This window comes from Etheostoma cragini, chromosome 1 (genome assembly GCF_013103735.1).
Source record: "Etheostoma cragini isolate CJK2018 chromosome 1, CSU_Ecrag_1.0, whole genome shotgun sequence".
Classification (NCBI taxonomy): domain Eukaryota; kingdom Metazoa; phylum Chordata; class Actinopteri; order Perciformes; family Percidae; genus Etheostoma; species Etheostoma cragini.
The window spans coordinates 6,446,316-6,469,227 of NC_048407.1; the positions used below are offsets into that span (position 1 = coordinate 6,446,316).

The window sequence follows — 22,912 nt, forward strand, 5'->3', positions numbered from 1 at the left end:
ACATGGAACAGTGGTGAACCTTCCCAGGAGTGGCCGGCCACCCAAAATTACCCCAAGAGCGCAGCGACGACTCATCCATGAGATCCCAAAAGACCCCACAACAACGTCCAAAGAACTGCAAGCCTCACTTGCCTCAGTTAAGGTCAGCATTCATGCCTCCACCATTAGGAAAAGACTGGACAAAAATGGCCTGCATGGCAGAGTTCCAAGGAGAAAACCACTGCTGAGCAAAAAGAACATCAAAGCTCGTCTCAATTTCTCCACAACACATCTTGATGATCCCCAAGACTTTTGGGACAACATTCTGTGGACCGATGAGACAAAAGTGGAACTCTTTGGAAGGTGTGTGTCCAAGTATATCTGGCGTAGAAGGATCACTGCATTTCATAAAAAGAACATTATACCAACAGTAAAATATGGTGGTGGTAGTGTGATGGTCTGGGGGTGTTTTGCTTCTTCAGGACCTGGAAGACTTGCCGTGATAAAAGGAACTATGAATTCTGCTGTCTACCAAGAGATTCTGAAGGAGAATGTCCGACCATCTGTTCGTGTACTCAAGCTGAAACAAACGTGGGTTCTGCAGCAGGACAATGATCCTAAACACACCAGCAAGTCCACCACCGAATGGCTGAAGAAAAGGAAAATGAAGACTTTGGAGTGGCCTAGCCAAAGTCCTGACCTGAATCCTATTGAGATGTTGTGGTATGACCTTTTAAAAGGCCGTTCATGCTCGAAAACCCTCTAATGTAACTGAATTAGGACAATTCTGCAAAGATGAGTGGGCCAACATTCCTCCAGGACGCTGTAAAAGCCTCATTGCACGTTATCGCAAACGCTTGGTTGCAGTTGTTGCTGCTAAGGGTGGCCCAACCAGTTATTAGGTTTAGGGGGCAATCACTTTTTCACACAGGTTCATAATGGTTTGGATTTTTTTTCACCTTTAATAATAAACACCTTCATTTACAAATTGCATTTTGTGTTTACTTGTGTTGTCCTTGACTTTTGTTTAAATTGGTTTGATGTTCCGAAACACTTAAGTGTGACAAACATGCAAAGGAACAGGAAATGAGGAAGGGGGCAAACACTTTTTCACACCACGGTATAATCTAGAGCACAGGACGCTCCCACAGATGGAAATCATTTTTTTGGCACAACCCTGGCCGTGTGTGAGAGGAGAGAAATCTGACAGTAAATGACAGCAGTGAAGACCTTCCCACTGAGTTGAAATGGGAAAGAATATCCAAATCCATAAATTCAAAACCAAATCTAATGAATCCAACTAATGATTAACTGAATAGTCCAGCCCTACCTTTTTTTGATGCAAAGATGTATGCATTAGCAGGAATGTAGCACAATGTGGCAGTGAAAGCAGTGCCCTGTTTATTTAAATGTTGAAGTGCAATACAAGAATTTTGTCCCTAAAGTCAATTAAAATTCAGGGTAAATAATCATGATCTCAATATGAATCAAAATTATCATGATAAACATTCGGACTATAATGTTTGACCTTTTAACTTTTTGTTATTTAACTGCACTGTATCATCAACAAGTCAGTCCTGTGTACATTTTGGCAAATATAGCGATTCTGATGTACAGATGGAAACCAATTTCTATACCATATAAGCAGACTTAATTTTAAACCCTTCTGATAGAAATTAAAAATGATAAGAACTTAGTTAAGATGAACTTTAATTAAAGAAATTGACTCATTTCACATTGTATTAAACCTTCAGTGAATGCGACCAAGAAGCATCTATTTCTTTGGCTCAGACAGTGCAGTAGTGTGGGCTGCACATGTGATGGGAGAATGCAGTGTGCATGCAGAGGGTTTTGTGTTTTTTATTTTTATGAATTCCTATTGTATGGGATGCTTGCAAATTATCTGTACATGTGATGGAAGAACGCACTGCTCAATGCAATGCATTGTTACAATTCACTTAAATGGGCAAACCAAAACGTGTCACAACCTTCCTTGACCTTGAATGTTTTGTGTGTATTCTGATCTCATCGAGGCACAGCACTAGCAAACCACTTCAACAGCTAAATCATTGTTTCCCAATGGTATGGCGCGCCTGGTGTGCGCTCTTCTCTTGCTCTGCGCATCATGTTTTTTTCTATTTCGTTTTGGGCATTTTAGGCCTTTATTTGAGAAGACAGCCAAATACATTAAAGGGGAGAGATAGGTGGAAGACATGCAGCAAAGGGACACAGATAGGAATCAAACCTCTGGCAGCTGTATTAAAATTGAACCTTTGTACATGGGGTGCAGACTCAACCAGGTGAATTACCAGGGTGCCCCGCATCACGTTTTTTAGCGTTTTTCAGCGTTTTTTAGCGTTTTTTAGACTTGCATAAAAGTTAAAGAATCAGTATGTAATATATTTACTGTATTGAATCCAAAAATTACCCATATGCCTCATCAGATATAGAGATGTTCCGAGACCATATTTTACCTGCCGATACCGATTCCGATACTTGAGCTGTGGGTCTCGGCCGATACCGAGTACAGACACCAGTGTGTTTAAAAATAAAAATAAAAAATGCTGTAATGCATGCTGCACATGCATTACTGTGATATTATTATCATTGTGGTAAGGCCTGGCTCAGATTTAACACTTTGTAAAACATTAATTAATACAGCAAATGGAAGCCATTTATTTTTAAATAGAACAGTATACAAATTTAAAGTGCAGCCACAATATTGTAAAATGCATCACTCACACTTCTCTGTGACAGTAGTCCTTCATGCACCCCCAGTTGGAGAGTGTGTGTGGAGCACCGCAAACTTAGTACATCCATCTCGTCCTTGGCTTTCTTCTCGTTGATAGCGTTGTCGCGCAAAACAACATGAACGTTGGACGTTGGGATTTTCCACTTTACTAGCATCCCCTCAATTGCTTCGGCAATTAATGTGCCAGTAAGTGACCCTTGGAAATCGGTGGCGTGAAGCACGAGGGGTAAATGTTGACTCTCTGTCCACCCACTTAGCAAAGACATGGGCCACACGTCGGAGCGCCAAATGTCCGTGGTAAAGCTGACTGCATGCACGTCTTTCAGCATACACGAAACGTGTTCCCTAACTGTCTCGTATAATTTGGGTAGCGCATTTGGGTAAACTGCATGTCGCTGTAACGTACTGCCAAACTGCCGACATGATGCGCTAACGTTAGCTTGTTTTAAGGAGGCGTTAGGTGATCAATTCTTCTTCGCCCCTCTAAAACAGCAGCGCAACTATTTTAAGAGCGGCGAAGAAGAACTGTGTCACAGTTAACGGAGCTAACCAGTTAATAGATTCCTATTTCTAATAGTTTATGTGGTATCTGATCGGTACCTGGACTGCAGTACTCGCCGATACCGATGCCAGCATTTTCGGCAGTATCGGAGGCATTTCCGATACTGGTATCGGAATCGGAACATCTCTAATCAGATATTAAAGAAAAATGCTAAGTTGAAATACTACTTGTCTGTCAACGATGCCAATGCCAGTATTTTCTCCTAATTTCCGTTCCATGACTGAATGTCTGTTTGTGTTTTGGCAATAGGGCTGCACAATATTGGAAAAATCTGACACTGTGATATGAAAAAAGGAAAAAGTAATTTTTAAAAGATGACAAATAACTCTATTTGGAAATAATAAATCACTACTGCGGTGATTTTTTAGGGGAGTGCATCTACATAGAAGAAAAAAATTTAAAAGACTGACCGACCGACCGACCGACCTACCTACCTACCTGGTTTATCAGTGCGGTGTCTGAACTACACAGCATAGCTACTACTGGATTCCCTACTCGGTGCTGGCTGACAGCGGCGTTACATATGTCTTGTGTATGTGCCTGCTTTTTACTTTTACTCCTTACATTTTACAAAATTGTCTCGTTACTTTAGTTTCAAATAATTAATCAATACCCAATTCAATCTAATTGGATGGGAATATATGCTGCACTTGACGCACCACTACAATTTGCAATCTATTGGTTGTTAGTTTTAAGTATAGGGAACTTCTTAATTAATATCTGTGTAGTATTTCATATTTTATCCTTTATTTTCTTTCTAGAAGCCATATTTGAGCACACAAATACATGTAGATTCCTTTAAATGTTAAGGGGAAGATTAAAAAAGAGAAACGGGATCTGTGAATTCTCACAGAATCACAACTGAACTCATGTCTTGCTGCTCAGTCAGACCCTATATGTGATGTTTTAGGCCTATTGGCAGAAATCCATTGAAAATGAAGGCAATGGCATATAAAGAGCCTTTTTCCATGTCTACTGTTTCTGTGGTAACATTTGTGTGGTCCAGGTAAATAATGGTATATTATTTTTATTTTTATCTGCATTTTTATGAACTATGATAATCTGGTGATGGGCCACATCTCTCGCCCGCGTCTCACTCTTATTTGCATCTTACTTAAAGTTGCATCCAGTAACAGATTAGGGTTGTTTGACGTGTTGACTGCCACCACCACAGAACATTACCTGACCAAACACTAGTAAAAATACAGGGTTTCCTCCCCTGCTTAACAGAAAATGAAGTTGTGCAAATATTAAAAATGTTGTCAAAAGTCAGCTTTGTTGGCCAGGTGGTTTCTCCCTCCATGTTGCCTGGAAAAACTGAGAGGAGAGATGCATAAAAGTTTTACAAAAGAAACGCAACATAAAACTATATCGACATAAACGCCATTTTGTCATTCCATAGCTTGTTTAATAATACACTGATATACTGTATCTTAAAAAGTCCATATACCACCCAGCCCTAACACAGTGCCAGGGTTAGCATTGCTTAGTCTCTGTTCTGATTGACAGGTCTGTGTGTAGCCATACCCATAATTTATAAAATGAACATCATGCTGTGTTGAAGAAGACTTGAAAGTAGTGATTTTGACCTTAAACTGATTGGAAAATTTTTACTGAGGTAATAAATCAAGTGAGAATTTGGCTCTTTTACTCATAGATTTCTATGCAGTTGGATAGTCAAAGAGGAGAGTTGGATTACTTACTGAAGTGTAATTGTGTAATCATTTTACTTGGTTAAACATACCCTAAATTGCACCCATAAACTGAAATATGTAATTGTGATTACATCACATAATTGTCCAAAGCTAACACCGGATTAACATATTTTCATCTGCATTGTGGTTCCGTGACAAAAAAAGAACACAATTTTTCATACAGTATAATCCCAGGAACTATCCTGTTTTGTTTTTTTTGTCTCGTAAATCTTGTACATTTATCACTTTAATCTCACAAAATAGTTTTTTTCTTGTAGATTTAGATAAAAGAAATTCAGTTTTTTCTTGGAATACTACACTGTCCATGGTTCCCTGATTTAAATTTTATTTTCCCTACAATGGTTCTAATAGGCCATCGTACGCACTTCTCAGCCGAGTGAGGATCCTCTGATCCATCCAACCTCAGCTGTCCAGGATTGGTAGTGATATACCTCTCTCTCTCCAGCTAATGCCTATGAATAGAGCCATGCCCCTGTGTTTGTGGAACTGTAGAAATTCTTTAATCCATCCTCCAGTCCACATTATGCTGGCTAACAGCATTTGTTAGCCCTGGGGCTTAGCCAGGAGTGGAATGTCTGTGCAAACGTTGAAACAAACTGAATTGCTGCTTTATTTTATGGCATACCAAAATGCTCTAGTCAGAGCAGGCCTGTTCATTGTGTTGCACTGTGACTGCTGAATCTGCATTGTTTCTGTCTTTCTGCCATTGTTGCTGTGCAGCCCTCACAAGTTAATGCTAGAAAGGGTGCACAATGGTTGTTACGAAGTTTTGTGTGAACTTGACTTTGATTTATATCGACATAATTTCTTCCCTATGCTCTAGGAAGAGTGCCTTTTATTTCAGGAACAACAGAAATTGTTGTGAGGACCACTTTGAGAAAGAAGCCATGGTTTTGGTCCAGTAGGGCTGGAAAAACTGGTCAAAAGTGAGGTTTGAAAATTTGTTCTAAAACACTTCTCTGTGCACATTATGTCCATAAGACGACAGACCAATACAACGGAGGCATACCTACTTGTATAGGTATATTTGTTTTATCTAAAGATTTATTTTTTAAAATACCGACGCCAATTACCAAATAAAATGAAAATAAAAGAATGTCCTGTATAATGTAAAAGTCGAAAGTCTCTCTCTCTCTCTCTCTCTCTCTCTCTCTCTCTCTCTCTCTCTCTCTCTCTCTCTCTCTCTCTCTCTCTCTCTCTCTCTCTCTCTCTCTGGAGCATGCGGAAGGCAGGACAAGACGCTGATTACACGCAGCTGTTTGTAATTTGGCCATAAACAAGAGTCTCTTATGGTTCCCTGAATCTGTCCTACGATATTGGCGTTGACTCTTAACGACAGAAATGTCCAGATCTATTTGTCTCTCCAGTTAGACATCGTTGGCGTCTTTGTGCCGTCTTCTTCTTCGCCCTTGTTGTTTGTTTACCTCCGGTAGCGGCAGCCACATGTTAGAAACGTCACCAGCTCACCCACCTGTTCGCTCTTCCCGACCGGCTGGGCTCAATTAGACAGCAAGTGGAAGATTTTAGGAAGCAGTGGCCCCCAGAGAACTCCCGAAAATACACTTAAATATTTAGATGTGACTTTTTTGTACAATTTAAATATAAATTCAAAATTATAATATTCAGTGACCGCAATACTGACTACATTGACAAATTGTCACCCTTTCTGTGAACACCAGACATGAGGAGGTAACAATTACACACGCTTGATTTGATTGCCTCATTAAAGGGAAGCATAGTTGTTTTCTACTCCTCAATAAATGACTTATGAAGAAGAAAAGCTGATTGATTGGGCATTGGCTTAAAATCATATGATCTTTGTAAGATTGGATGTGGCTCGGGAAAGGGAAGTTTGGGGTCCCCTGCTGGAGCTGCTGTCCCTGTGACCTGACCCCGGGTCTGCGGATGGCAATGTAAACTCAACTCAGTCCAACTTTAAGCCCAGTTTCTGCTTTTGCGTCAAATGAATGTTGTGGCTACAAACATAGGTCCGCGGAGATACCGACCCTATGCAGGACACTACACTGTAGTTGGGCGTTAACCCTTCAAAAAATAGTCGTCAGTCTCTATTTGCACCTCAATTATGAGAGAGTACTACTTTGATTATTTAAAAAAATAAGACCAAAAAAAGTTGTTATAGTTTCCATCTTAACAGACAACTAGAGATTTCCATCTAGTTGTCTATTAAGTTTCTTTTTATCAAAGAGTGAGTCAAAACGATGGTGTTTGAGCATATGACCCACTGATGAAAGCACTTGTATTTGCTGCTTTGCCAAGTAATACAATCAGAGTGTCTGTGGCAACTTTCCCACCCTAAATTCAAATGCAGCGCACTGTTAATGATGCAGTCAGCAGGGGTTGTTCTCCCCTTCTTCCCCATGGTCCAGGTGCAGGCCCAGGTGCATCTTGACCGTGCCGGTTATGCTGCGTTCTATTGTCCTTGGAACGTAAACTAAGAAGATGTAGTAACGTATGAAGTTAAACAAGTGAAATCTAAAGAGGATTATTCCCAAGGCCATTTTTAAATTGCGTTTTTTTACTTTTATTTTTTATCTCAACTGTTGTTGATCTTTACACATTAATATAAATTGTAAAGCGATAAAGCGATTCTTCATTGCATCGTTACATCCCTGGTAACTGCTTGGTTACATTATATTTAAACACTCTCCATAGACCTAGCTAGTAAAATTCTACTTTTCTTGATTCTTGTGGGAATGATCACACTTTAATCTTGCGCATGTTTCTGTTTATGTGAACAGATTGGGCTCATCCAGCTCGGGGAGGTCAGCCTATTCATTCAGCCGGTGGGTGAAATTGGCCCCTCCCAGTCGTTCTCCGGACTAAAACACCGGCTCCTGCGACACAGACGCTGTGCCAAGACCAGCTCTGCTCCAGATGTTGACCAGGCAAACTACTGTGGGACTGTACACGGTGAGTGACTCAGAGAGAGACTGGATGGGTCAGGATATGGGATCATTGTCACAAGGACTGACAGGTTTGCTAACACAGTTACAAACGAGACGGCAACCCTCAACATATTTAAGACACTATAAATTAAGTTTGCGCAAGTTCAGACTTCTACTTCACATTTCTCTCTCTTTCCCAACCTAACCAGCCACTTGGTAATCAGCTCACTCTGGCCGTTCACTCTTTCAATTAAACCAGCCACATTTTGCCACAGTCGCTCTGAGCTATTGCGTTATTGCATTTAGGCCTTATATCTCTTCTACTCTCTACTGCTGTCGGTTGTCATTTCAGGCCCTTTGATGCAACCCTCCTCTCTCCCCATTCACCACCAGTTCTTATTATTCCTCGCCCAAGGTTCCTTCATCAGAAGCCCTGCTCCACATCACATCCATCCAGATCCACAGGCTTTTCCTTTACCTAAGTTTCAACTTGTCTGTTGGTGAATCTTTGGTCTGAACTGGGCTTTATTCTCACCTCAGGGATCCTGAAACATCTTCCAAATCCCTGCAGTGATGTGCTTGCAGTAAGCTGTGTGAATAACCTACTGCCCGCATTTCCACCCCCCGGCTGAAATGTGCCAGTTGAACATCTCAGGAAGCAGTGCTAATAAATCAGATGTCTGAGAGCAGCATTTACTGCGATCTGATATGCTTTGATGTTCATTCAGCCCCAGTGTGTTGTAAGAGTGGCTGTGCGGAATGCAGATGTTTCCTTATTTAATGTGTATCTCTTTCTGTAAAGGTCTTGTTGGAACCTGCTGAGCCCCTTGCTGTTAACACTATTAAAATCAGAGCAAACCCCTCTCTGCTCTTTTACATTGATAATGTGCATATTTTTCTAACCCTTGCTCTTTCTTTGCCAAGAATATAGATGTTTTTAGTGGTGGGAATTCACAGTGAGGAATTTTCTTTTTTTAAAGCAGACCAAAGCAGGTCTCTGATGTTTTTGGACTATAGCAGTTTTTGTAGGGTTGATCACACGTGAACACATGATCCAGTCCAAAGCTTAAATGACGGGCTCTGAACGTCATGGAAAAGTTGAAATCGTTGCAAATTGGAGTAATAGTTATTCCAACATGTCTGTGAGCAGAGAGCTGTTCTGGGAGTACAATCCAAAGTGAAGCCAAAGAACCACACATCCAGAATTACACAGCCCGAAGCCTGAATTAAAAGTCTGCTTGCTCTACAAACATCTAATTAGATATCTGTTTTAGTTTTACAAACTATTCTCTGAGGCAAAGCCTAGCTGGAGACAGAAATAACCGAAAGGTTAAGAAGTTAGTTGGCAGGAGAAACATGTTCATTCAGATCCACACATCCCATTGTGATTGAACATCAGCCAGGTGTCAATTCAATATGTACAGTGGCACCTCATTGTCAAGAAAAAAATGACTTTAGTTATTAAGCCATCTTTAATGTTATTATTTCAACCTGCTTTTCCTATTATGGTATCACAAAACTTTAAAAAACACCTTTTTTTTATCAGGTCCACATTCTTTGTTTGAAACTGATGTCAGTCTATAAGAGCATTCTGAAATTACATGATCCTAAACCACATGTAATCTACAAAAGCCAAATCTTTTAATGAAAACATGTTTGCCAAAGAAAAATATTGTATTTAATTGTTGGAGCTTTTGGAATGTCTCTGTATTGCAGTCAAAGCTGAATGCATTAGGGAAGTTAAAATGTATCTTGTCTTGGATTGCCAGACCTATCTCCGCAGCCCTGTGGAGTAAGGTCTGGCTGCACACCACCTACATTCATACATACATAGGTGAAAAAAAACATTTGGTTTGCATTTATTTAAACCCTCTGTAAATCTTTTCAATCATTTCCTGAAAGAACAAAGTCCATTTGCCATTTTCAAAGTGTAGCTTTCCCGAAGCAAACAGAGTTTAAGAACGGCAACACAGATAGTAGAAGGTGAGGGACATCCTTTTCCTTTTCTTTTCAACCCATCCTAAGTATTAGGAGAAGTGGACAGCTAATAGCATCCTGGGACCAACTTGGTGTTCAGTGTCAGAACAGTGAAACAGAAAAGCTTACGTTATTACAGACTATCAGTGTTGAAACACCTCACTGAATTTTAACAAGGCTCTTTGTCCTTTCTCGGTAATACAACTTATTTTTAAATTTGTATTCTACTTTCAGTAGTGTATTCTATTCTTTTTATTACAGACACAGTTTGGTTGTTTTTCAAACCATCCCTGCCCCACACATAACAGAAGGTTTTAGGTTTTTATTAGTAGTAGTGAGCTGCAAAGATAAAATGATTGTCGACTAGTCTAGCATTGGCAGACCTATCTCCACAGCGCTGTGGAGGATGGTCACATACGCTCCTGGATTGGATTGGCGTAGTTTGCATTTCTTAAAACCAATCACAATGTTCTTGTGCAGTGCTAAGCTCCAGTCACAAAGATGGTGGAAATATATAAATCTTTAAAATCATTCCCCTAAAGCCTACCTTGCTGCATGATCCAAATTTTCTTCAAAACTTGCCATTGCAAGCGTGCAGTGTTGGCTTGCTAGCTCGAAGAAGTTTAAAACGTAAACACAAAGAAAGCAAAAGATAAGTTGTCAACTATAAACTTAATGACCAACTATTTTGTTAATCAAATAATCAGTTTAGGTAATCTTTTACGAAAAAAAGTAAAAATTCTCTGATTGCAGCTTGTTATATGTGAATATGTTCTAGTTTCTTCTCTCGTCTGACAGTCAACTAATATCTTTGAGTTGTGGACAAAAAGACATTTGAGGACATCATCTTGGGCTTTTGAAAAAGCTGATAGACATTAGCTAATTGATTAATAATACACATTAATCAACAATGTAAATAATTGTTGTTCCAGCTCTAGTAGTGTTGTACATTAGCGTCAGCTTACCGCCGGTTTCTGATAGCTGCTGAAAATTCCTGATTGTAGTCCCTCAGATTCTCTTAGCTATTTTGATCCATAAGCAATCTGTGATTTTAAATGAAATGCAAAACATTCCACACTGGAAGTCTCCAGCACTGAGAAAACCCTGAGCCCAGCCTTGCATTGCTTCCATAACAGGACTAGGTCCAGATTGAGGATTAGGAAATGTTGAGACCCCATTTTGAGTCTAACCCCTAGTTTCCACCGCACGTCTGCACTCTGCTAAAGATATAAGGCAGGTATATTTTCACGTGAGCCATGGGCCATTCGGACAGCCGGGAAGGAAGTGAAACAGCAAGCTGTCCAGTCATTTTACTAAAATACACCCCCAAACATTGTTTATGTCTCCTTTTCAACACCACGGACAACGAGAGATTCATCCTGGAGGTGGAAAATCATAATACCACATCAATTTCAATTAAATATTATTAACGGTATCAAATCATAACAAAAGTAACCTTGAGACTCTTTAGAAAATAGAGTAGGTCTAGACCACACTCAATTCTAGTATTTCTCCCAAGAGCAAGCAACGAGTGCAAGCATTTAGTGCTAGAGTGGCGACAAAAAACAATTTTTTTTAGGAAGAAACCTGGGACAGATCCAGGCTTTTGGTAGGTGGAGTCTGACGATGCCGGTTGGGGGTGTGATGAACAGTGGCACTAATGATCACAATAAAGATAATGGAACAGCTACTATGAATGGTAGTCGTAGTAGTTATCATAGCAGGGCTTTACGGAATGTAGCATGGCATAGCCGAGCATAGGTGGAGGTAGTACGATGCAGCAGGGTTCAGCAGGACTCCTCCTAGATCGCATCACAGATCCTTTTTTTTGTTTATCAGGACAAAAAGGGAAGGCATGGAGTTTAATTGCAGGAGTGCTTGGAGTGGAAGGTAGACACTAGCTTAATAAACACTTGATTGTTCTGTGAAGGAGTCACACTGCGATTGGATTTCATGAGGGTGAATTGTAATTTAAAATCTGCATTTAAAAATAAACCCATATGATTATTTAGGGACAGGTCTCAGCTACTACAATAACCTTTTTTTTTTGCTCCCTCCCCCCTAGCTTGAATGTGGTGTGGCATTGTGTTGTGGCGAAAGTTGGACAAGGTTCATCTGTAACTCAGCAGTTTTACCGAAACTCATTGGTCTAAATAGAATGAAGTAGGGCAATATGTTTTTTTTCATGCAGTGCAATAATTGACTTGTCCTGTAAGGTCAATATGACGGAGCCTATGTGTTTGTAATCTAAATACCACGTAGGTCCTACAACCACCCTGATTCGATGCTCTTGAAAATGGGGACGTCATTTTAGCCATTAAAAAGCCTTCTGTCTTATAGGACAGATATACTACTAGCTATCGCTTTATCACAAACTCCTCCTGATTGACTCAGCATAGCAGAAGGCTGCTATGTCATTCATCCCAGCTGAGTGCGCTGCTCCATCAGACATCTGCAGTTGAAGGGAATTGATTCTAGGGGTGGGAAAAAAGCTCCTCAGTCACAGCAACAGTCTGCGTGTTACTTTTACCTCTGGGGGATGTGGTTCTAACCTTGGTCTTCCTGGCTGTCTGTTTGTGGTAGGGAAGAAAAAGAAGAAGATGTCAAAAGTGGATGAAGAGGGTCGCGGCAAGAGAGACGTCATTCGCTTACACGAAGCATACACAGTGGAGACGGTGGTGGTGGCAGACTCCGACATGGTGCAGTACCACGGGGCCGAGGCGGCACAGAGGTTTTTGCTGACAGTCATGAACATGGTAAGAATCCCAGAACCAAATACAGTCTCAAACTGGTTTCACACCGCCATGCGGCAATAAAATGATTATAAATTTAAAATGATTTTTTATTGATCCCCAGTGGGGAAATTACAATTTACATTCTACAGTGTTACACTCTACACTCTGTAAACAGTGGTTTACGGAGCTGTAGACTGGCTTTGCAAAGAACTCCAGAGCGTTCAATGAACAGAATGACGCATTTAAAATATTGCTTGATTATGCAAATTTGATCGTGGGAAGCCCAAATCGTGATTGTGATTAAAATTTGGTGCCTTGATCAAGAACACCTTGGCAGTGCCCAGGAGGTGAACTGGCACCACTCTAGCTACCAGTCCACACTCTGTACTTTGGTCCGCACCTTCAGTCTTCTGACTCCCCTCCCAAGGGTTTATAAAGTCAAACTTAAAATGCTGTTTAGTTTATAGAAACTGGGTTATGACCAGGCCAGGGATCATGGCCGCCGTGCCTCAGTTTGGACTTCTCAAAAAATGATCTGCCTTGCAGCCACAGTGGTCTTGATGCTCCGCCCGCACTGCCCTAGCTGATTTTGCTGTTTTTTCCTCTTTTTCTTCTGTCAATATATTTTTTTTAGAAGTGTCTTTTGTGGAGATTCTTAATTGTTATTGAGCAACGGAATGTGAAATGCTGCCGCATAACCAATGGTGGATTTCATTTCAAACCTGGTATAAACTGTTGGAAACTTAATAATAAACGAAACCTCAATCACAAACTCTCTAAACTTTCTACAGTTTATTAAATTCCCGACCAGAGAGGAAAACATTCTGGATCACTGTTACACCACAGTCAGGGATGCTTATCACGCAGTCCCCCGTGCTGCACTGGGACTCTCTGATCACGTCATGGTCCACCTGATCCCCACCTACAGGCAGAAACTAAGTTCGGAAAACACGTCTCAGACTCACAGACCATCAGCACCGGATTACCCGCAGGGCTGTGTTCTTTCTCGCCTGCTCTTCTCCCTGTGCACCAACAGCTGCAGCTCCAGTCACCAGTCCGTCAAGCTTCTGAAGTTTACAGACCTCATCTGACTCATCTCTGATGGTGACGGCATGGTGACCTTGTGCAAGCAAAACAACGCTTTAGGTCCAATAATTTACATTATGATACATTACATAAATCATACAGCAGTAAGACAGTGGCTAAGGACTGTACAATTACCCACTTTCATTATAAGATGGGGCAGCATCCTAATACTAATTGTTTTTTATTGGCCCAGGGTTTAAATCCGTCCTGTGGACCTTTGCTACATGTCTTCTCCCGCTCTCCTCACTTACCTGTCTGCAACTGTTCTATCCGTTAAAGGCCAAAATAACCCAAAAACTTAAACAACACCCTTAAACAGGTTCAGGTCTATTTTTAATTTACACAGTACCATGGTTAGCCTTGCTATGCCTCTGTCCTGATAGACAGGTCCTAAAGCATCCCCTGTTTATCGTCTATTTTAAAATAGATAGAACCATAGTTTACTAAACGAACATCATGCTTTATCAACGAAGACTTAAAAATAAAGATTGAGACCATACACGTTTTATGAAAATGTTTACTGAGGTAATAAATCAAATTAGAGTAGTAGGCTTATTTTCTCATGGACTTCTATAGAAACCGACTACCTTTTGTAGCCAGTGGAGTTTGACTTGCCTCTCTGCTCATCTGTTCCTGTCTTGATGGCATTACCACAACAGACTACCAGCCTCCATGAGATGGAGGCCTAGAGCCAGAAAAAGGCAACAAACACTCTGAATTAAAGGCCTGAACAAAAATGACATTGTGTCCGTGGCTTATGTCTCATTTTTAAAGGATATCATTATAAAAATGGACCATTCCTCTGCTCATCTGTCTGTCCTTTACACCCTTTCCTCCATGCCGGTGAAATCTGTAGTACTGTTGCTCTGTCTCTTGCAGGTCTACAACATGTTCCACCACCAGAGTCTGGGAGTCAGGATCAACATTCGTGTCACCAAGCTGGTGTTGCTTCACAGACGCCCAGTAAGCCTGACCTTTCACTCTTTTGACACGGTTTGATACCTCTTCAATGCAGATGTAATGGTACGCTCAACTCATGATTAGGTTCACGATACAATTTTCAAAAGAGCTGTAGACAAATCTCTGAAAATGTTCATTTATTTTATATATGACCTGTGCCAAACAACAGATGTGGCCTCTTATGAAAAATGACACTGAAATTGTAAGTTATCTTAAAAAAAATAAAAAATAAAAACAAATCCCACATAAAAATAACTAAATAATAAATAGAAAAAACTCTTTAAAAAAATAAACTAATATGCAGTGATGTCTGAAGTCAAACAAGTGAAATCTAAAGTAGATTACGCCCTAGGATATAATCCTAATAATTTATGTAATTTTTTTTACCTTAAGCGGTTGAAATCTTTTTTTTTTTTTATATCTGTTTTAACCGATTCACTATGGAATGCCGTTTTATTCAATATTAAATTAATTAATTAATAAATACATAGAAAAATGAATCAGTTAGTTACATATATTGAAATGTTTTAATTTTAATTATTTCATGGTACTTTTATTTCATGAATCCACATGTATTTATTTCCATGGACCTTTATTTCCTAATGCCACACTTATTGATTTCCCTCTCTATTTATTTCCAATTCTGATATGCAAATTAGGGGCCATGGCTCTCTCACATTCAGAACAGAGCAGTTAGCAAAAAACAAAGTCAGAGTGCACCATGACCGGTGCACTCATGGCGCTGACGGTTGTGTTGCTCCCTCAGCGCCGAAGCACTGCTACATGGCGCCGAGATACCACGCAGCAAGTCTGTGTGAGTACAGGGGTAATATGGGTCGATCTATCCCATAAAGTAACCATGTGTCATGTTTACAGTGATCACTTACTCTGTGAACAGCTGTTTATTGGGTCTATTTGGCATTTTTTGCAGTTGACCTTATCACACCGTAAAAAAAGTCAATGACTGCAGGATGCCTCACATCCTTGGGCTGTTGAGTGATCGCAACCTCCACCTCCTCTTGTTCTATCTTCAAAGCATGCAGCTTCTCTTCTGAAAACTCTGAGAAGTCTTCCTCTTCGGCTCGCACAAAATCCGCCATGTTCTTTAAACAGAGGGAGGGCAAATATTAGGCTATAACTGACAACTTATGGCACCGCGCATGTCTCACTTTTGTCTTTGTGGACAAGATTCAAGTCACTGTCAAATAAAAGCTACAAGCTGTTGGAAGGGCCCTCACACCTCCTTGGGCGTTGGGGTTACTGGCTGATGCCATTTCATGCATTTGCACAACCATCAAACACAACGCACATGGTGGAGTGTGCGGCGTTGGAAATGGTCTCAGGCAAATGTTGTACCAAGTGTAGTGGGCGAGGCCATCACCAATGAAAAAGGGACTCTCTTTGATAAAGAGTTATGGAAGAGGGCCTAGCCTAAGTATAGGGGGCTATCCGCTGAGTGCAATGATACTTCCCACAAGAGCACGTCAAACAGTCCATTAGCCATCTTTAAATGGTTCAAAAGTTATAAAAGGGGCGTAGCCATAATGTATGGGCGTGGTTAAAGTATAGGGGGCAGTATCACATGTAGACCCCATATCATAAGTTTCATGTAAATCGGATGATGTTTGTCATGTAAGGCTGATTTCCTGTTGCCAGCCGGGGGCGCCATAAGCAGAAGTCAATTTTGACATGTGGATGTCCTAAGGTCTGGACGCTCGTCAATCAGGTTGAACTCCCCCATCCCCCCTGTAAATTACGCCTATGATTGTGGGTGAATGAAATGAACACCACTTCAAAAAACACATTATAAAGGGAACTATTTCCGTGATAGGGCACGGTTCCCAGCACAGCTTGTGTGACAAAAAAATGAATGGATGAAGTGACTCTCTCTTTGAATCTGTTGTTCAGGAGAAGCTAAAGGTGGGCCATCATGGAGAAAGGTCTCTGGAGAGCTTCTGTCATTGGCAGTATCAGGAGTTTGGGGGGCCCCGATACCTCGGCACCAACCATGTTCCAGGGGGAAGGGATGACATCCCACCAGTGGACGCTGCTGTACTGGTCACCAGGTATGTAGCCAGCTCTTCCTCGGCTGAATGCATCCTGATGAATGCTACATGTATTAAATGTGGTGTAGGCCCTGTTGTTAGGGCAGCTGTTTTCATCTTTGCTAGAAAGAATAGGGCTGTTACTCTTTCAAGTTTGAATGAAATAACTAATTAATTCTAACTATTTTGAAACACTAATCACCTGATCTAACCCGAAACAGAGTTGTTTCATTGTTGGTTGTGATTAGATGTCCAACGTGGCTTGCTCCTTTTTTCCACTTTATATTATCAAATATTGCCTTTCCACCATGTTCAACTTTATTTTTAACGTTTATTTTTATTACAAAGTGAGCTTAATCAGGGAACACAGGTCGTACAAGTGAGTGGAGTATGTGTTTACATGCAGAGCCATAATCACATTTCTTCCTCTACCCTCAAACATGGTGTATCTGTGTTTGACAGACTGACTCTGCTCTAAGAGGACTTTCTTCATGGGGCAATTGTGTCTGATTTTTCCAATTTTAAGAAGTGGGAACCAATTTATTTTGAGTCGTAGATGTTTTTTCTGTTTGTGTAGTTTAATTAGTTATTTTGATTATTTTGAATACCGGGTCTAGCTTCAAGTGATAAGCTTGTTCAAGCTGTTTGAAAAGTTTGAAGTCTTTGTCATGCGCTTCCTGTTTACATGGCCAAGAAATCAACTCTCTCCTAGAGGAATGTAGCTAGGAAATTAGGTTTCTCTTATCCTCTAACCAGATTTCAGAAACAAGGTTTCTCATTTACAAGATATGGGCGTACTGATAAAAGCCTGCTGTGGACAGAGGTAGAGTGGATTGGCCCTTGGCCACAAGACTGGCGGTTCAATCCCAGGCTTCTCTGACCACATGTCAAAGTGTACTTGCGTGTACTGAACCCCAAAGTTGGTCCCCGGACACATAATGTGGCTGTCCAATGCTCTTAATATTCATGATAAGCAGAGATTGCATTTCACTACAGTATGTAAATATAAAAGGGACGTTTTTATATAGCGCTTTTCTAATCTCAACAACTACTCAAAGCACTTTTACATTGTACCATTCACACACTGTGGCCAAGGTGCCACCTGCTCCTCAGATACACTCACACACATTTACACCCTGATGGCGCAGCATCAGGGGTTCAGTGTCTTGCCCAAGGTACAGATTCAATTATTAGCAATTTATCAAAGATGTGTTATCAATATTAATAAAGTTATGAATATGTGTATTCATAACTTTACCAAAATGACAAACAATCAAAATGGGGCTTCACCCTGGAATCCATATCCACCATAGGTGTTCTCTTTAAAAATACTATACCACGGCACAAATAAGATCTTAATTAATTTGATTAACATATCTCATATTTAAAAAGGGAACAGAATGGGGGAAATTTGTCTGTCTGTGAGAGAGAGAGAGAGAGTGGGAGGTGAAGAGATCACGTGGCTTAGCTATATATATAGCTAAGCCACGCAATATCAAGATGGCAGATGAAACCCCGGGAGATTTTAAGCTTTTCGTAATTTTTAGCGCAAGGCAAAAAATGGCTACTCGAAGAAATACACAAACGGGTAGTGAAACTTGGTTGCAATACCGTGTGACTATGGGGTGGCCGTCAGCTGATCGGTCTGTGTGTATGTGTGTGTGTGTTAGGTTAGTGTGTAAAGAGGAAAGCAAAGCACACTTTAGACAAAGAAAGAAACTTGGACTCTTGATTTTCAAGTAAACTTAGCAACAGTAGCACTAATTATTAACACATTCAGTGAAGTAACAAGTTGCAGCAAAAGAGGTTACTGACATTAATTACACACACCTATATTTCTCTGCCCAGAAACATAAGCCTCCTTACTGTGTGTTCTTGTTTCTTTGGTCCCATAGATGCTCCACAGTACAGCCCGACCGAAATTTTGGTGGGCCCATATTATCGGCCGCTATTAGGCATTTCCCAAACTTTCTGTATCGGCATTTTTAATGGGCAATTAAAACAAATAATAAGAACATTTTGTATGACAGTCTACCATGTTATGAGTGTTGGAGTTGCATAGTTTGTCCACCAGAGGGCACTCTACAACGTCCCTGTTGGGAACTCACTGATTATTAGTTTTTTTATTGTGTTTTTGTTTAAAGGACTTTAAGTTTCATATATTTTTTGTAGTTTGTATTTTTATACGTTTTATTAATCAGAACTTTAATATATTTTGATTTTCCTCTGTTCTGTTGTGACAGTAAAACAAGTTATTATAATACTATTTTAGTGAGAACTCATAAATAACTACAAATAACTAATGTTATCGGTTACCAAATCTGTTTATATTTTGTTACGTGTTTCTGTATTGTTTTTTTTGTAAATATATGTCGCTCGATACATCGGAATATTGGATTTTTAAATAACCAAATATTTGTATCGGTATCGGCCTTTTAAACATCTTTATCGGTTGGGCTCTACTCCACAGTAGACAAAACAGATCCATCTCACTCGTCAGTGATTCATGGAAAAATCCTGGTATCTCTCTAAAGGCAGCGAAGAACCAGTTAAGTTGACTTAAGAAGAAAAGCGGTGTCCACTTTCTATTTCACTTTATAGAAGCTTTTGCGTGCAGTGGGTGACTTTGAGAATTGGGTGACAAGAGTATTTATATCACTGATCACCTGGGGACGGACCCCTGCTGTGTTCAGGGACCCCGACCAATAGGGAATCCGAGTTCTTGAACTATGTCGTTTTTAAGTCCTCCGGCCATCTTTTCTCATAGAGGTGTGACTTTTAGGCTCTCACAGTTGCATGGAGTTCTCTTTGTTTAAAAGGGCGCTCAGGCCGCATGTGGGACATGTGGTTTCCTTTGTCTCAGAGGTCACATGCTCTGAGATAGGAGACCTTAAAAGATAGGTGTGGGCGCCCTGGTCGTTCTCAACAGTGTGGACACTAGTGTACACTGGTACGTGTCCATTGGCTACTTGTGTCAAACGTTTGTTTAGAAGCAAATGTTTTATCCTTTGTGTGGACCCCAGGAAGAATAGTTGTTAGCAGTGTGCAGCTGCCAGAATCTTCTTTTTTCATTACAAAAGAGCCGCAGTCAACCTTTTCTTGTCAAAAAAGACACCAAGTGTGAACATATCCTAATTATGTTACTTGACACCTGGCAGTATGTCTCTGCCACCTAATGCAGTAATCTTTCTGTCATCTGTCACTCAGTTCAGTACGTACTCAGTCTCCGAGGGTATAAATACAAAAAGGATCTTTTCTAATTTGACCCATTCTTTGTTAAACTTTAATACTTTACAAACACCAAAGCAAGTAAGCTGTGACTAACGTTAATATTCTAAAGTGATTTTGGAGAGAGACATAGGCTAACCTAAATAACAGTGACTGCATGTTGCTTCCTCTAAATTTCAGGTTGTGGTCGACTAGCGGGGCCAGCTCGTTAGTTTGATAAATTGATCAGACCTGCATGTCACGCGCACTAACAACAAACTGTGTATCCAAGAACAATTAAATCAGTGGAAATGAGGATAGATCAGACACGGACTTCTGTAGTAGATTAGTGTTACGTTTCCAGTGCCGCGGCTCCAAACTCTAACGTTAGTTGGGACAGATGGACACCTTGTTTCTTTAGGCTAACTATATTAGCTTTAGCCTAGCTGGTAGCAGCTTTCTGCGGGGGGAAATGGCCGGGAGAAGTTGTAATTATGTTGCATTAATCAGGTGATTTAGTTTGTATTTGCAGCAAACGTAAAACACTGACTGCTGTAGCTTCATTGACTACCCATCAAAACTATGCGCATCGCTGTATCAGCAACAGCTGCTCCCTAATGTACTTTATTACACACGTAGAGCCTCACTACCCATAACAATAAACCCTGTCGGACTAACGTCACATACACACACTGTCCACATGCTTACCTGTCTTAAAGGGGAAGGGTCGGCCGGTAATAATCATGTAAAAGGAGAACGGTGAAAGGTTACTTTTCTATCAAGCAGCAAAAACGTTTTAGCATCAACATCGTAGCGTCCTGCAATGTGACTATTCCGCATGCGCACATCGCAATGTCGATGCTAAAACACAATATCGTTCAGCTCTACTAGGGGTGCATATCTTGTCAAAAAAGACTTTGTCGCCCCCAGATGATACCGATGGCCCAGATTTGGGGCCCTGGCCCATGGAATAAAACAAGTTCTAGTGATAAGTCCCTGTCCTAATCCTGACTCGGTGAAGTCTCATGTGTAATCACTCCTTCCTCCGCCTGTCAGCTCTCCATCCTCCAGCTTCATTTCAAACCGGGCAGAGCCTGGCCCAACATGACACATTCCTAATTTGGGATTAGCTATTATTACCTGCTGGGAGGGGGGAGTGGGTAAAAGGAGTCCTTTTGTTTAAATGAGTACTCATGTCTCCTTTCAAATCTGATCCTGTCTCCTCATGCTGCAAGGAGAGGGAGAAGGGCATGAACACTGTGGCCTTTTGTAACAGAGGTGGTTTGTTATAAACCCCCCCCCCCCCCCCCCCCCCCCCCCCCCCCCCCCCCCCCCCCCCCACCACCACCACCTGTGTTAGGAAGAGATCAATCAGGTTTTACATCTGCTGGAGGGGGAGAAAGGGGATGCTGCCAGCAGCAGTTAGGGTGAGAGCAAGGCACCATGCAGGCAAATGAAAGCATGTCAAAGCGCTCTCAGGTTTCCAATAGCGCGCACTCTCGCCTTGATGTGTGCGTGTGTGGCTGTATTGCCGCTCTGCTGTGCTATAGTGGATGTAGATGACACACTTGCGGTGAGTCTGTACAGCTTATTAACTGCCTCTTAGAGAACAAGAACAAGATATCTCTGGCCTTTGGAGGATTTCATGTCACTCACAAGATTAGAGCTTCTCTAAATGAAAAGGCATTTAGAACATAATACCTTAGACCTGATTTGATGAAAGGTTAACATTTCTGTACATTTAAAAAAAAATGTCTTTTGTAAAATGTTGTAGAAGCAGTAGTCTCACATTGCAAGACTTTCTCCACAGCACTGCGGGGGAAGGTCTGGCTAGTCGACAGAAGATTCTGGGATGGGATAAAAACGCTCCCTGGTTTATTGACATTTCTGTTAGCCAATCACAATCGTCTTGGGTGGCACTAACCGGGAAGGAACTTGTTTTGGTGTAACGTTTGTACATTCAAAAGTTGTTTTAGTCGTTCAACAGAAAACTCTGATTAGACACATAGTCTAGCTAGCTGTCTGGATTTACCCTGCAGAGATCTGAGGAACAGTTAACCATAGTCCTTATAAATCCACCAAGTTACAACATCTTAATGCTCCAAAAAATACCTTAATAGTGCATATAAGGCCCACTTAATTAAGGACAAATTTTGGTCCAAAACGCTGGGTGATACATATGCAATATTAAAGTATATTTCTGCAGAATTAAGAGGTTGTGCAGAGTTTACCTTCTTTGAAGATGTTTAATAGGTAACATCACATGCAAACCATTTATACTTATACTTTATTAACTATTTTTTAGAGCAGTTTACAATTCTGCAGTGGATTAGTGTGTACCTACTTAGCCTCTTGACCTGCCATGTGTAGAGGTCCTCCTGTATATTTTTTTTCCATAATCTGTTTTCTAAATCAACCGTCCTTTCCATCCCTGTTTCCCCATCTTTCTTTCCTTTCTCTCTCTTGTTCCTTCTATTCTCCTCCCCTCTGCTGTGCATTTTCCACGTGCAGCCCCTCCATCTTCAAAGAAAGGGTTCCACAATTTAAAAATTTTAAATAAAGTTTTGTCCTTGAAGCAGAAGCTTATAGATCTAAAGGAATAAGATCCATAACACTCTGAATCCAATGTAAAATCGCAGTGACAGAGTTGAAAAAAAGAACACATCGCCTTGCATTAAAAAAACAGTTTTCCAGTATTAGCGGTATTTTCCAGCACTGTTCTCTCATTCACTGGTGTCTAAGTGACTAATTGTCTGAAACTGGTCCAGTATTAAGTGAGAACGCTGCAACCGGCAACCACAAACTGGGCTTTAATGTATAGGACAAACAGGCGCGCATGAAGCGGTTATTAAAATATCATGCACTGTGAATGAGTCTTCTATTTTTTTAGCTAGAACAGTAGGTTTTTGCATTTATACCATGTTTCTATTGTAGAAAATGTCGTTTCCCTAGGTTTTTATGTGGGTCAGACCACTGGACATCAAAATA

The 22,912-nt window shown here is 40.7% G+C and overlaps 1 protein-coding gene and 2 long non-coding RNA genes across 4 annotated transcripts in view; 1 reads left to right on the forward strand and 2 right to left on the reverse strand.

Annotated features, from left to right (window-relative positions):
• LOC117948687 overlaps positions 1-13,445 on the reverse strand; it is a 16,944-nt gene extending 3,499 nt beyond the window's left edge. Inside the window, exon 1 of the long non-coding RNA XR_004657540.1 lies at positions 13,435-13,445. This is a non-coding gene — a long non-coding RNA (uncharacterized LOC117948687). The remainder of the gene's footprint in view (positions 1-13,434) is intronic.
• The window catches only part of adamts17 (ADAM metallopeptidase with thrombospondin type 1 motif, 17), a 92,472-nt gene that overhangs the window by 5,569 nt on the left and 63,991 nt on the right, over positions 1-22,912 (forward strand). Inside the window, exons 3-6 of one of the 2 annotated variants that reach the window (XM_034873750.1) lie at positions 7,768-7,939; positions 12,475-12,647; positions 14,592-14,675; positions 16,581-16,738. In XM_034873750.1, coding sequence (XP_034729641.1) covers positions 7,768-7,939; positions 12,475-12,647; positions 14,592-14,675; positions 16,581-16,738 — 587 coding nt within the window. Of the gene's footprint in view, positions 1-7,767; positions 7,944-12,474; positions 12,648-14,591; positions 14,676-16,580; positions 16,739-22,912 lie in introns of both variants that reach the window. The other variant, XM_034873835.1, reaches the window with a different exon arrangement.
• LOC117948821 overlaps positions 19,786-22,912 on the reverse strand; it is a 46,016-nt gene continuing 42,889 nt past the window's right edge. The window contains exon 3 of the long non-coding RNA XR_004657572.1: positions 19,786-19,848. This is a non-coding gene — a long non-coding RNA (uncharacterized LOC117948821). The remainder of the gene's footprint in view (positions 19,849-22,912) is intronic.